Source organism: Salvelinus fontinalis, chromosome 17 (genome assembly GCF_029448725.1).
Source record: "Salvelinus fontinalis isolate EN_2023a chromosome 17, ASM2944872v1, whole genome shotgun sequence".
Classification (NCBI taxonomy): Eukaryota; Metazoa; Chordata; class Actinopteri; order Salmoniformes; family Salmonidae; genus Salvelinus; species Salvelinus fontinalis.
In genome coordinates this window covers 29,029,684-29,044,974 of record NC_074681.1, presented here as the reverse complement: position 1 = coordinate 29,044,974, position 15,291 = coordinate 29,029,684, and the positions used below count along the sequence as shown (strand labels likewise).

At 41.1% G+C, this 15,291-nt stretch overlaps 1 protein-coding gene across 1 annotated transcript in view; it reads right to left on the bottom strand.

Moving 5' to 3' along the window:
- The window catches only part of LOC129814120 (pappalysin-2-like), an 86,762-nt gene that overhangs the window by 21,261 nt on the left and 50,210 nt on the right, over positions 1-15,291 (bottom strand). The window contains exons 9-16 of the mRNA XM_055866931.1: positions 12,671-12,799; positions 11,980-12,065; positions 9,898-10,094; positions 9,646-9,765; positions 9,049-9,184; positions 8,502-8,676; positions 7,937-8,108; positions 6,861-7,038 (exon numbers count right to left, since the gene is read on the bottom strand). Coding sequence (XP_055722906.1) covers positions 6,861-7,038; positions 7,937-8,108; positions 8,502-8,676; positions 9,049-9,184; positions 9,646-9,765; positions 9,898-10,094; positions 11,980-12,065; positions 12,671-12,799 — 1,193 coding nt within the window. The remainder of the gene's footprint in view (positions 1-6,860; positions 7,039-7,936; positions 8,109-8,501; positions 8,677-9,048; positions 9,185-9,645; positions 9,766-9,897; positions 10,095-11,979; positions 12,066-12,670; positions 12,800-15,291) is intronic.

The following is a 15,291-nucleotide window of genomic DNA, read 5'->3' as shown; positions in this document are numbered from 1 at the left end:
GAATCTGACATCTGGAATCAGTCCATTCATTTGAATGCTAAGACATAAGGTAAGTTTGTGGACTGTTAGTGATTTCATTATGATCAATTGTATTGTATGTGTCCATACCTGACGGTGCCTAGAGCTAAATTATCTAAGGCTCCACACAAGGTTATGTTGGTATGTATATGTAATCATAATACTCTAAAAGTTGTGTTCATTTTATTGGTCTATAAAATGTAATGAATATTTTACATGGTTTAAAGTGTTTTATGAGGTCTTTAAGCTTTGCTCTAGTTTTGCAATCATTATAAAAAATCCAATACAGCTGTATAAGGAGGAATCGCTGAGTATTGAGTAACGCATGGAAATGAGTACATAGGAACTGGGATCAACATGCATGTTGGGTCAATATCGGTAACCTATCAAACAATTCAGAAGAGCTCATTGACTAACAGCCAGTGATCCAGCAGTAGTCTATGTAGCCAACTTAAAACAGCTTAAAACAAACTGCTGTCAATAACAAGGTAGGTTGCGGTTAACATCTGTTGGGAGTTGCCATCTGGGTCGTTCCACCAATTAGGTGCCTTTGGGTAGTGTAACTTGGTGAAAAAAACATTTCACCAAATGTTTTAAATTCTGTCGTAAAGAGCACATGTTCAACTTAATAAAAAACACATTCTCCAACCTCTAGAAGTTAAATGTAAAAAAGTGTACTATAGTAAGTGGCTATTAAGTGCCAAATAAAGTAAAAGGGTTGACTGTAACTGGGTGGTTGTATTTGATTAACAACTGTATTTGATTAACATTTATTGAAAAAGTATGAATTTCAGAAAACAAAGGTACGCAACTACAGAGGACAAACATAGGTACAAGGTTAGTGTTTCATAATTAAACATTTTTGAAGTATTGACCTTGGGCGAATCGATGTAGTCAGAGCTGAATTCCACAAAGGCTGGTCTCTGGAGTTCATCAGAAACTTCCTTCAACATGGAGTGGAGTTTAGTCAGCTAGGGGAATGGAGGCTTGTTGGTGTGCAACAGGGAAGGGCAATTTATTGCATATTTAAATTGTTAAAGGTCCAATGCTGATAGGCTCTTAGTAAAGAGCAATTTCTCAAGCAAGAATTTTGCTAGGATTGTGTGGGTGTGGTCTGAGTGGGGAGGGGAAAACTGAAAACTAGCTGTTAATGCAGAAACGTTTGGAACTATCTTTCTTATTGGTCTATTAATGAATTTATCGCCTGGTGATGGTACTACCCAAACCAGATCAAACCAGACGCATCTTGTTTCAAGTGGCCAAGTCACGTCATGCGATCTTACAGTGGATGAACTGGGAATCAGACCTGAGATCTGATTACGTCAATAAAAAGGTTACGACTTCATATGCACTGTACAGTTGAAGTCGGAAGATTACATACACCTTAGCCAATACGTTTGAACTCAGTTTTTCACAATTCCAGATATTTAATCTTAGTAAAAATTCAGTGTCTTAGGTCAGTTAGGATCACCACTTAATTTCAAGAATGTGAAATGTCAAAATAATAGTAGAGAGAATGATTTATTTCAGCTTTTATTTCTTTCATCACATTCCCAGTGGGTCAGAAGTTTACATACACTCAATCAGTATTTGGTAGCATTTCCTTTAAATTGTTTAACTTTGGTCAAACGTTTCAGGTAGCCTTTCACAAGCTTCCCACAATAAGTTGGGAGAATTGTGGCCCATTCCTCCTGACAGAGCTGGTGTAACTGAGTCAGGTTTGTAGGCCTCCTTGCTTTTTCAGTTCTGCCCACAAAATGGGATTGAGGTCAGGGCTTTGTGATGGCCACTCCAATACATTGACTTTGTTGTGCTTAAGCCATTTTGCCACAACTTTGGAAGTATTATTGGGGTCATTGTCCATTTGGAAGACCCATTTGCGACCAAGCTTTAACATCCTGACAGATGTCTTGAGATGTTGCTTCAATATATCCACATAATTTTCCTACCTCATGATGCCATCTATTTTGTGAAGTGCACCAGTCCCTCCTGCAGCAAAGCACCCACACAACATTATGCTGCCACCCCTGTTCTTCACGGTTAGGATTGTGTTCTTCGGCTTGCAAGCCTCACTCTTTTTCCTCCAAACATAACTATGGTCATTATGGCCAAACAGTTCTATTTCGGTTTCATCAGACCAGAGGACATTTCTCCAAAAAGTATGATCTTTGTCCCCATGTGCAGTTGCAAACTGTAGTTTGGCTTTTTATGGCAGTTTTGGAGCAGTGGCCTCTTCCTTGCTGAGAGTCCTTTCAGGTTATGTCGATATAGGACTCGTTTTACTGTGGATATAGATACTTTCGTACCTGTTTCCTCATCACAAGGTCCTTTGCTGTTGTTCTGGGATTGATTTGCACTTCTCGCACCAAAGTACATTGTCTCTTGGAGACAGAACACGTTTCCTTCCTGAGCGGTATGACGGCTGCGTGGTCCCATGGTGTTTATACTTGCGTACTATTGTTTGTACAGATGAACGTGGTACCTTCAGGCGTTTGGAAGTTGCACCCAAGGATGAACCAGACTTGTGGAGGTCTACAATTTTTTTCTGAGGTCTTGGCTGATTTCTTTTGATTTTCCCATGATGTCAAGCAAAGAGGCACTGAGTTTGAAGGTAGGCCTTGAAATACATCCACAGGTACACCTCTAATGGACTCAAATTATGTCAATTAGCCTATCAGAAGCTTCTAAAGCCATGACATCATTTCCTGGAATTTTCCAAACTGTTTAAAGGCACAATCAACTTAGTGTATTTAAACTTCTGACCCACTGGAATTGTGATACAGTGAATTATAAGTGAAATGATCTGTCTGTTTAACAATTGTTGGAAAAAGTACTTGTGATGTCCTAACCGACTTGCCAAAACTATTGTTTGTGAACAAGAAATTTGTGGAGTGGTTGAAAAACGAGTTTTAATGACACCAACCAAAGTGTATGTAAACTTCCGACTTCAAATGTATATCATTCCCGTAAGACAAAAAATGATAGCATGGCACAGTGCTGCACTTTTAAAATAGCTGTGTTCCTATGGGAATCTTTGCATGTTTAGAGTGCCACCATTAGGAAAAAGATACGAAGAAAAAAATACATTGTAAAAAATGTAATAAAATACTTTTAGAATGGTAAATGGTGACATACTTTATTTCAAACCGACTTTCAAACCCCGCTATTCCCTAACATGGAGACAGTTTGCGAACCAAACCCCCCATAGCCTATCTATAATTTAGCCCAAACAACTACCTCTTTATCTACTGTATTCATTTATTTATTTTTGCTCCTTTGCACCCCATTATTTCTATCTCTACTTTGCACTTTCTTCCACTACAAACCAACCATTCCAGTGTTTTTTTACTTGCTATATTGTATTTACTTCGCCACCATGGCCTTTTTATATTTTTTTTATATATATTTTGTTTGCCTTCACCTCCCTTATCTCACCTCACTTGCTCACATTGTATATAGACTTATTTTTTCACTGTATTATTGACTGTATGTTTGTTCTACTCCATGTGTAACTATGTGTTGTTGTATGTATCGAGCTGCTTTGCTTTATCTTGGCCAGGTCGCAATTGTAAATGAGAACGTGTTCTCAATTTGCCTACCTGGTTAAATAAAGGTGAAATAAATAAAATAAAGAGATAGCACTTGTATAGCCTAAGAAAGTAGCAGAAATGTGCAGAAAGTTGTTTTGTATACATTTTATTGAAGGGAACAATAACAGTCTTGAACTTTTTTAGCAACATAGTGATATATTCTTATATACTCTACAATGAGGAATTCAACTACAAAACACTAGTCTTCTCCCATTTTTAGAACCATTGCCCAAACCCACAAGTTGTATAAACAACAATAATAAATAAGAATAAAATAAGATAGATACAAAACAAAAACGTGAAGAACATAAATCAATCAACTCTAATTAGCACATGTAGGACAGAGTACAAGTGTGTGTGCATGGACTTTGCAGATGTATTTCTCACATGTGCAGCACATAGTATTTGTTTTACAGTCCTTCTTTAAGGGGCAGAATATGCATCTCATCCTCTTGCCTGCCCCAGCTGAAGCCTCAGGTGGATCAGGACAAGATTCAGCCCCCTGAACAGCTTTCACAAGTGCTGCAGAGGCTGTTGTGCGGGGGTGGCGCTCCCTTCTTTGAATGTGTGGTGTTACAAGTGCCTTACACAGCTGTTCCAGGAACACCCTCCTCTTGTTCCGCTTATAAGGCATCCAGGTAGGGTTGATCTTGTTCCATATCACGAAGGCATTTCATGAGGACACATCAATGATGTTATGGAAGATAACCATTGGCCAGCGGGCAGTCATCCCCCTGCAGCTGTAAGTTCCAATCACCTTGTCCAGGTTATCCATGCCTCCTTTGTTGTGGTTGTAGTCCAGGATGATGGCTGGCTTCCTGTCCTCACGATCACTGATCTCCGCCGTTTTGTGCAGTGTGCTCAGGAGGACTACATTCTCGTTCCTCTTTGGGAGGTAAGAAACTAGAGTGGTGGTGGGGGTGAAGGCAAACTTTGATGAGAAGGCCTCTCTCCCCCTTGTTGCGAAGAGTGCAGGTGCCAACCATGGTGATCTTCCTCTTCAAGAGCTGCTGGCTGAGTTCAATCAGTAGCACACATAATCTCAATTTGTCATTGTTGTTTTTGTAGTGTGTAAATAATGTTATAACTGCTGGGTCAAAAATGACCCTCAGACAATCTTTGTACCCTGATGGTGTACAGCTTTCATGGAAATATGAACAAAGGCGATGTTTAACTTTTTCTAATGTTGGGGTCACTAGGAAAAGTAATCAAATTTCAAGTTGAAAAAATGATTTAGGGAGGTTTCTCTGCTGTTAAACATTGTGGCGGGTCATCTTTGACCTTTAAGACAACACAAGGGTTAATTGTCGCTTAGAAAATGCCACCTGAGGGCCTCAGAGTTTAACAGGAAAAGTTTCACTGTATTAAAAAGAGAGTTCAGCTCACGTAACAGGGTTGACATTAAAATGAGGGGGAGGTTGTTGTTTTTTACTTTAAAATGAATCACTAATAACATTAAATAAATAATCATCTTCAGAAATGACTTTGTGGGTTAAGTGGGTTAAAATCTTCCTAAAAGTCACAGAGAATGCACAGATGTATTGAATTGTCCATGTGGTTTATATTAAAAGGGCCCTTCATTTAATATAACAGGCTTTAAAAATGCAATATTTGTGCACAATCTCTACTTAAAATATCAAAGGCACTAATTTCGTGGAACGACCCATCTATCTATCTACCCCTTTTCCTTTCGGAAGAGAAAACGTTATGTTGTCAATAATAACTTGGGGTAGTGATCATGTGAGTGAGTGATTTCAGAGTAAAATCCTGTAGTAGAAGATAGAAGCCAGGGACAAAACCCTGTAGTAGAAAATAGAAGCCAGGGACAAAACCCTGTAGTAGAAGATAGAAGCCAGGGACAAAATCCTTTAGTAGAAGATAGAAGCCAGGGACAAAACCCTGTAATAGAAGATAGAAGCCAGGGGTAAAACCCTGTAGTAGAAGATAGAAGCCAGGGGTAAAACCCTTTAGTAGAAGATAGAAGCCAGGGACAAAACCCTGTAATAGAAGATAGAAGCCAGGGACAAAACCCTGTAATAGAACATAGAAGCCAGGGACAAAACCCTGTAATAGAAGATAGAAGCCAGAGGTAAAACCCTGTAGTAGAAGATAGAAGCCAGGGACAAAACCCTGTAATAGAAGATAGAAGCCAGGGGTAAAACCCTGTAGTAGAAGATAGAAGCCAGGGACAAAACCCTGTAATAGAAGATAGAAGCCAGGGGTAAAACCCTGTAGTAGAAGATAGAAGCCAGGGACAAAACCCTGTAATAGAAGATAGAAGCCAGGGGTAAAACCCTGTAGTAGAAGATAGAAGCCAGGGACAAAACCCTGTAATAGAAGCTAGAAGCCAGGGGTAAAACCCTGTAATAGAAGCTAGAAGCCAGGGGTAAAACCCTGTAGTAGAAGATAGAAGCCAGGGACAAAACCCTGTAATAGAAGCTAGAAGCCAGGGGTAAAACCCTGTAATAGAAGCTAGAAGCCAGGGGTAAAACCCTGTAGTAGAAGATAGAAGCCAGGGACAAAAGCCTTTAGTAGAAGATAGAAGCCAGGGACAAAACCCTGTAGTAGAAGATAGAAGCCAGGGACAAAACCCTGTAATAGAAGCTAGAAGCCAGGGGCCCTGAGGTACAGTAAATGAAATGGCAGGCGGGCTCTAAGCAAGCATGTTCTTACCAGCGTGAGCCCCACTTGGCCCTGCTGGCAACTCCAGAGTTAGAAGCCCTCTCTTGTTTGCTTTATTTCCTCTCTTCACCTGTCACCTGCTACTTTCCTATTTACACAGAGCCTAAAGGCATCTGTCCACTGGAAGTCGACCAAGATCAACTGCCAAGCTGTTCAGTTCAGTCCCATTCCCAGGGCCGGCAGAGCAGTCTTGCCTTACAACAACCGCTAATAGGTTAAAGCAGAGCAACACAGACGCACTCCAACGCCATGATGCCACGCCGGGCTAGACTCCAAGCCCCTCTGTGCACCCAACCAACATGAGGTAATAGACTGAGACTCCTCAGGTGAACTAGAAAACAGCAATAACAGCCTCATGGTCAAGCTAATTTATTTTCCACTCTAAGAAAATGTTAGATTGGGCCAATCATTTTGTGTAAATGACTGATTGAATATCAAATTCCCACTTCATTAAAATGATAAATGGACCTATAATCATGTAAACCTATAAACTGTTATGAATACAACACACGGTATGTCAATTTGTATAATTACAACTGTACTGTTAATCATATGGTTAATCATACATACCCTGGAGTATGGCGGGGGGGTTGCAGGTGAAAGAGCACTGCTTGCCTAATGTTGTGCCCCAGGGGCAGCTGAAGACAGCCAAGTAGACGTGAGACTGGTCAGGGGGGCCACAGTCGATTGGCTGACAGCTCACAACACGGTCCCATGCTCCATGTATACACTGAAGCTCCGTTTCTCGCTTTCAATTGAAGATGAATAAATAAACATTACAGTCCTGATGTGCTATGGCATACTACTACAGTAATATAAATATCTACTACTGCTGCTACTTGTAGTAGTTCCTATATTTCGACAGTCATAGTAGGCTAGTACTATTTCATGTTACTTTCACAATGCTCTCAAATTCAATGTTGATGTGTAGGGGGATAAAGTGGAGGGGGCATATAATATATAATGTATATATGATTTCTATAATGCTCTGAATTGTTTAAATAGATTGAGGTTCTAGGGTTGTCAACCTAGTGTTGTGCTTACCTGATGGTGTAAAACCCTAGTCTAATCCTAGTGTTGTGCTTACCTGATGGGGTAAAACCCTAGTCTAATCCTAGTGTTGTGCTTACCTGATGGGGTAAAACCCTAGTCTAATCCTAGTGTTGTGCTTACCTGATGGGGTAAAACCCTAGTCTAATCCTAGTGTTGTGCTTACCTGATGGTGTAAAACCCTAGTCTAATCCTAGTGTTGTGCTTACCTGATGGGGTAAAACCCTAGTCTAATCCTAGTGTTGTGCTTACCTGATGGTGTAAAACCCTAGTCTAATCCTAGTGTTGTGCTCACCTGATGGTGTAAAACCCTAGTCTAATCCTAGTGTTGTGCTTACCTGATGGTGTAAAACCCTAGTCTAATCCTAGTGTTGTGCTTACCTGATGGTGTAAAACCCTAGTCTAATCCTAGTGTTGTGCTTACCTGATGGTGTAAAACCCTAGTCTAATCCTAGTGTTGTGCTTACCTGATGGTGTAAAACCCTAGTCTAATCCTAGTGTTGTGCTTACCTGATGGTGTAAAACCCTAGTCTAATCCTAGTGTTGTGCTTACCTGATGGTGTAAAACCCTAGTCTAATCATAGTGTTGTGCTTACCTGATGGGGTGGATGGCCCTTGCCACTGAACACAGTGAGGGTAAAACCTGGATGACAGTGGACAGTGCAGTGAGAGGACTCGGTCCTCTCTGTCCCGGGGCTGCAGGTGACAGAGGCATGCTCCAGCTGAGGAGGACTGCATGTGTCCGTCTGGCAGGGCCGTCGTGAACAGCTGGGCCACCATAATCACACACACACACACACAGAGGGAGAGGAGAAACACAGAGAGAAAGGTATGAGTTTAGCAAAGTTCTTAGAATTTTGTTGATTATTTCAATCTTCAACAGATATGGTAGAATATATCACACTCTTTGTGTGTGTGTGTGTGTGTGTGTGTGTGTGTGTGTGTGTGTGTGTGTGTGTGTGTGTGTGTGTGTGTGTGTGTGTGTGTGTGTGTGTGTTTGCACAGCAATGTTACTTGTTGTGTATGTCTGTGTGTATGCCTGAATGACTGTTTGTGTGTGTGTGTGTGTGTCTGTGTGTGCACATGTGTGTGCCTGTACATGTACATATGTGCACGTGTGTGTGCATGTGGAAGTCCTCGGAGACCCCACCCTCAGCGCACCTAGTGAGGGCAAAGGCGCTGAAGTGACATGATGTGCGCAGAGCGACTCCCGTCACGGCAACGAAGGACGAGGAGAAGTTGAGGATGACAGCGGTAGTCAGGAAGAAGGGTTGACTCAGGTTGTGTGTCACGTTCACCACCAAGGGATTCTGTTGGCACGACAGCTCAAAGGAACCTAAGGACAGACACAGGCCCTTTTTCAAAGAATCTTTCCTCAATTCCTCATCTTCTCAAAACATATTGAACAAGAAAGTCCAAGGGGAGGGACCTCGGACCTTATCCTCAACTACAGTTGAGAAGGAGGCGAGGAATTGTGAAGAGAGGAACTGAGATGGAGCCCCAGACAGGAATAAGACATGGATGCTTACTCACTACACTTTAAATATCACATGGCCATCATTGTAACCATCCATCATAACTTGTTCCTAGTCATAACCCTATCTCTACATATGTGTGAAGACATCTTGGCTTGGAAAATGTTTATTCAAACAGTCAGTCAGCTCTTTTGTCTGTCAAGGCGAACAGGGTTGCTAGTTCAAGTTCATACCCAAGGAGTGGTTTCTGCCACCAGTATCACACAGTTGGATGAAGACTGTTTTCCTGCACTGCTCTCCAGGCCAGGCTCCGTCTGACGCCAGATAGATGATGACAGACGTGGCAACTCCAGGTTGCGCAAATCCCACCTGGGACAACAATTAGAGGTTTTATGACAACAACAAACTGAGTTCAACTTAATTGAACTTCGTGCTTCTACACCTGCATTCTAGCTGTTTGGGGTTTTAGGCTGGGTTTCTGTACAGCACTTCGAGATATTATCTGATGTACGAAGGGCTATATAAAATAAAATTGATTGATTGAACTTAATAATAATCAGTTCCTGAATGTTCCCCACTTCAATGGTAATTAGATTGCATGGTAATGATACGGGGGAAAATATGACAACAGAAACAACGGAAACTGTGACAAACATGGAATGACAAATTGGGAGAAAGTACAAAGATGTGCCCTGGAACATAACAAAGGACTGTTGGAATATTACCTTGAGAGGGTCAAATAGTGTGTGGGCTATGGTCAAAAGTGGTGCACTTTAAAGGGAATAGGGTGCCACATGCATCCTCTGTGGTGAACTAGTGGACTGGAGTACCTTTAGCCATACTGTATCTTCCTCGCCATAGTGGGTCTGAGTGTATGACTGGGCCGTGCATGGAAACCATATGTCAAGTGACGGCTTCTCATTCATCTCCAGGTACTGGGGCTTGCATAGCTTTAATAAAAGGGGAATCATGCAGCAATTATTTAAAACCTCCATAACAACACTCAATATAGTCACATTTACAGAAAAAATAACAATTGTATCCAGGAGGTGAAGGACAGGGCAGAGGTAAAGCACTGCTACCTTGCTAAGTGAGGGCTCTCCGGTGGCTCCCAGGGCAGAGCAGCTGCTTTGATCCTGATAGGAAGCTGCTGCGGTTGAAGCCCACTGGTCACTGTACCCATGAGGGGTGAAGTAACCACAGTCCTGTACGCTGGAGCCCCTCTCAAACACCTCACACACACCATCACCCTCAAACACGTAGCACAGACTGGGTTCATCTAGGGGAACCAATGGAGGGAAAGGTATGTGGTGAACAAGGTTGTGTCCCAAACGACACCTTATTCCCTTTACATGGCACTACTTTTGACCAGGACCCATAGGGCTCTGGTCCAAAGTAGTGCACTATATAGGGAATAGGGTGCCATTTGGAACTAACACAATCTGGTGGGGGGATTGCATTTTATAACAATAAGTAGATGATGTCATAAGAAAACATTACCTAACTGGAAATATGTGCTTTAATAATAAAGATGTCTGACAAAGGTTCAAACAGAGAGAATAAAATAGCAAAACATCATGTAATACACAAAATATTCATAATGAGTGGGCTTGATGTGCATAACATCAGAGGCTGGACTTGGCCCTGTCTGTTAGTTACAGACAGCTGCATGGGTAGGAGAGAGTTCAGTCACTGACAAGGTATTGAATTGGCATAATTAATCCAAGGAACTATGTCTCAAAAGTAAAGTCTAGACAATATGAAATCAAACCACATCATAGCAGGTTGTTTGGCCAATTGTGCGCTGACCATAATATACAGTATGTGTTTTTACTTCAGTTGTTTGTCACAGCAATATCACTCTCAGGATAATACAAGTTGATGTTCATGCTACAGATACATTGACTTCATGATCCATTCTGGTGTTGTAGGAGTTGTCAAGCATCAAAATACCCAAACATGGAAGCAAATTTGTGCATGACTGAGTGAGAGTGGTGAAATTATTCTGTTTTATAAGTGTTGCAATTTCGAATCTGTTTTTTTCCCTGCTGGTCGTGTTTATTCCCTAAGAAAATGTAACACTTTCAGTCACGGCATCTCTGAACCTTCACGGAGCTGCTTTCTTTTTTCAATCTTGACGAAGTGGAGGATCTGTTGACGTCCTAGCTGAGTAATAGATTCACAAAATTCTGTGCCAAATGGCACCCTATTCCCTTTATAATGTACTACTTAAAAATATACATATTATGTGTATGTCATTCATTCTTGTCTTGTCCTTGTAAATCATTGATGATGCTTGAGGTTATAAAACAATTTCCCAAATTGAGATTAATCAAGTAATACTCATGAGGCTCTGGTCAAAAGTAATGGAATAAGGTGCCATTTGGCACATACACATATACAGTATGTGAGAATCGAACATGTAAACATATTTGAGTTACTCAGTAACCATTAGGGCCGACTGCCTTATGATCTATATTGTGAGCCAAATGACACATTTTATATTAAGAAAACACATTGCTTTAACTAAGAGCATGATCATAAAGGAAGAGGACAAAAGCATTCCCCAGCATGGTAGATGCATTTATAGGCGACACAAGAACACCACAAATGTGAGGTTGACATTTGCTGTTGTTACTGTGTGTGCAATGTCTACTTTAACCTTGCCAAGTCTCTGAATGAAAACCAGAGAAAAGGCAGTGTGTCAGCTTGACAGCGTTGTTGTGTTGTGGAAATCAAAACAAGCTAGCTGCAGTAGTAAACTTACCTCAGGAAAGAAAAATACACTTCATAATTCACATCTCTGTTGTTTGAGTCTTTGAGTTCATATGGATTCATTTTGAATTCTATTCGATTATTGTCTGCATAATACGTAGTTTGGGGAAATTGAGATGGTTAAGCACAGACTGACTACAAATTAGTTGTGTGATATGAAATCAGTGCATGGAGCTAATGTATGTGATCAGTGATGACTCTTTGCTTAAGTGTTAAGTAATGTCTTGACTTACACTAGTGTTCAACTTTATAAAGACATTTTGACCGAGTTTGAATTTAAACTTCTGCTTGCAATTTCCTTTTTGGTCTAGTTGGGCTTCTGTTGTGGTCAAGGATTGTGGTCAAGGAGACAAGGATTAGGAGAGCAGTCTTGTCTGTTCTTCACTCACCATTGCAATTGAAGCCTGACTCCATATGGCACTTCTTAGAGCAGCCATCACCATCCAACAGATTGCCATCATCACAGTCTTCTGTCCTACAGAGAGAGAGACAGCAAGGATCAGTTGTCTCTATAGGCCTTACAGTTTCATTACAACACACAAACATCCTTTGATTTCACCAAATTCTCTACCTAGAGAGACCAATATGTATGAGACCAATATGTACAGGTATGACCTATGTAAGTATCACAAGAGGCTGGTGAGAGAAGGATGGCTGATAATAATGGCTGGGATGAAGTGAATGGAAAGGTATCAAACTCATGAAAACCCGTGTTTGATACCATTCCATTGATTCCGTTCCAGCAATTACAATGAGCCCATCCTCCCCAATTAAGGTACCACTTGACTTGCACACGTGCTAACTTAATTATCCTGTCTATCCCTATCCCTGTCTCAAGTTTGAGGTTAGTGCTCATGATCTTCTAAGGGATTTTATGTGACATCATGTCCTGTGTATTTGAAACTGTCTGTACAAAGTGGTTGACTTGTTTACCATGATTACAATATTGCTGTGTATTAATTAATAGTATGAATTGATGAATACATTATGTACATTGTCATTCTACTGTTGGTGTTGTCTACATTGGATGAGAGAAAATATGACATATCTGTGATGTGAATACTGTGTAAACTGACTGACCCCTGGAGTAGTCCATCTCCGCAGTAGGCAGCTCCATGGGTGTAGAGGAGAGGTGGGGAGAGTTCACTGAGGAGACCATCTGCTTCCACCTGAACTCTGTACTGGTATTCCTTGTCCTTTACAATGTCGCTGTAGGAACACATCAAAACATTCAATATTCAAGTGTAAACATTGTTCAAATGACATGCTTGTCTCATGGAAATGTATTCCTTTACTAATACAGATATAATTAACATTTTGGATTATTTCCAGGTTGAATAGAGATACACAATTACCAAAAACTAAAAAGTACTATCAAACAACAACCATTTTGAACAACAAGGTTAGATGGACACTGCACAGTGCACACACACACAATGCACAATAAAAAATGGATTGTTCTTGTCAGTGTTGGGGAGTAGTGAACTATACATGTAGTTCAACTAGTAATTGAACTAAATTTGGCGGTAGCTTGGTGGTAGTAGAACTAAAATCCATCTAGGTAGTGTTTTCAGTAGCTCATTACTTTTTTTGCCTTGAAGCGGTGTAGCTAACTACACACTACTTTTTTTGCAGCAAAATAAAATATAATATGGGTGAAGTAAGTGTATCCCATGCTATTTTAGACATTTCATAACGATTTCACAAAACAAGACAGTTCCTAACTTCTTTACACTAATTCTATGGGTTGGGAGTTTGTTGGCGACCCCTACAGTCTGAATGTCTTTTGCTGTTTTGCTCTTTCCCTGTTGCCTTCTGACAAGAACGCCCACGAACTGTGAAACAGAAAGAAACCTAGAAGAAACCTAGAAATATTGAAATTGAGAACTTAGAGAACTTACTGGAAACAAAAGTTGTTGAGTATACTGAATATTTAGTGCTTAGATAAGAGTTTGCTGAACCAGAGGGTAATTTTGATGTTTTTTCCTTTGATGTTAATGAAAAGAGAATCCTGGTGATATAGCTTTATGCTAGCTGAATTCTATGCCTGTCTGAATGAATAACTAAAGTGCACATGATGTTGACAATCTAAAATCAGTCCGAATATTTACATAAGCATGTATGCGTGCTTCTACATCCGCATTGCTTGCTGTTTGGGGTTTTTGGCTGGGTTTCTGTATAGCACTTTGTGACATCGGCTGATGTAAAAAGGGCTTTATAAATCAATTTGATTGATTGATTATGCTTTTGAGAGTGATGGTCGTTTAGATTTTAGAACGTTTTGCAATGTGCGTTTGCCATCGCTACATGTGCATTTCTTTGTATGAGAGTGATTGAACAGTAATGGCACTCGAGTGTAGTTGCCTTGCCGCAGTGGAAAAGAACGTGGGTTTTGCAACATAATCTGTAAATCCTTTTAAGAACTCTACATGTAACAATAGTTATTATTACAGAACAGTACAGAAACTTTGTTGTTGATAAAAGTAAGAGACTGAATAATTGATTATTTTGTAAGTTCTGTGCAGACTGGGTTTCGTACCCCCCATTTGATTTGACAGCACCAACGCCACCTGCCATCTTCTACAAACTACTTTGCCATTTACAGAGGCTCATCATCTACAGTTTCTACAATCATAATCGTTGCCTCAACTCTAAAGAGAGACAATGATAATAATTGAGTGCACTCACATTTGATATTTATTTGGTACACAGTTTATTATAATCTTTTTTACTGTTTTGGACAAAACTGTATTGTTGTGAATGAATGGCCATTGCAGTTGTGATACCACATCTCCGGATTCCTACCGCAAGCTCTGAACCTTTACATCGGATAATCGCGGCTATCTAGCTGCATCCGAGCGGCTACTCCTGGCTAACGTCCTTGTCCCGAAGCAAGCACCAGTTAGCCTTGAGCTAGCCTCGAGCTAGGCACATCTCCCACCAGCTAATTCTTGGGCTACAATACCTCTTTTGCCAATTGGCCTGGACCCTTTACTGCAGACACAGAGCCCCGCCGATCCATCACGACTGGTCTGCCGACGTAATCGTCCGAGGTGGTTTCAACAGGCTCTTCCGTTGCGATGTCGCCGGAGGCCCATTTGCTTTCCCCGGACCGCTAGCTGTCTGAATCGCCGTGTCTCCAGCTCGCCTAGCATAGTAGCGACTAGTGAATCAGCTCCCTGACTCATCTATTGCTATTCATTGAACCGTATGATCACTCGGCAACACATGCCTCTCCGTAATGTCAATATGCCTTATCTATTGCTGTTTGGTTAGTGATTATTGTATTATTTCACTGTCGAGCCCCCAGCCCTGCCCAATATGCCTTAGATAGCCCTTTTGTTCCACCCCCCACACAAGCGGTGACCTCACCTAGCTTAACTGGTGCCTCGAGAGTCAAAATCTCTCTCATCGTCACTCAATGTCTAGGTTTACCTCCTGTACTCACATCCTACCATACCATTGTCTGTACATTATGCCTTGAATATATTCTTCCACGCCCAGAAATCTGCTGCTTTTACTCTCTGTTCCGAACACACTAGGCAACCAGTTCTTATAGCCTTTAGCCATACCCTTATCCTACTCCTCCTCTGTTCCTCTGGTGTAGAGGTTAACCCAAGCCTTGCAGCCCCCAGCACCACTCCCATTCCCCAGGTGCTCTCATTTGTTGACTTCTGTAACCGTAAAAGCCTTGGTTTCAA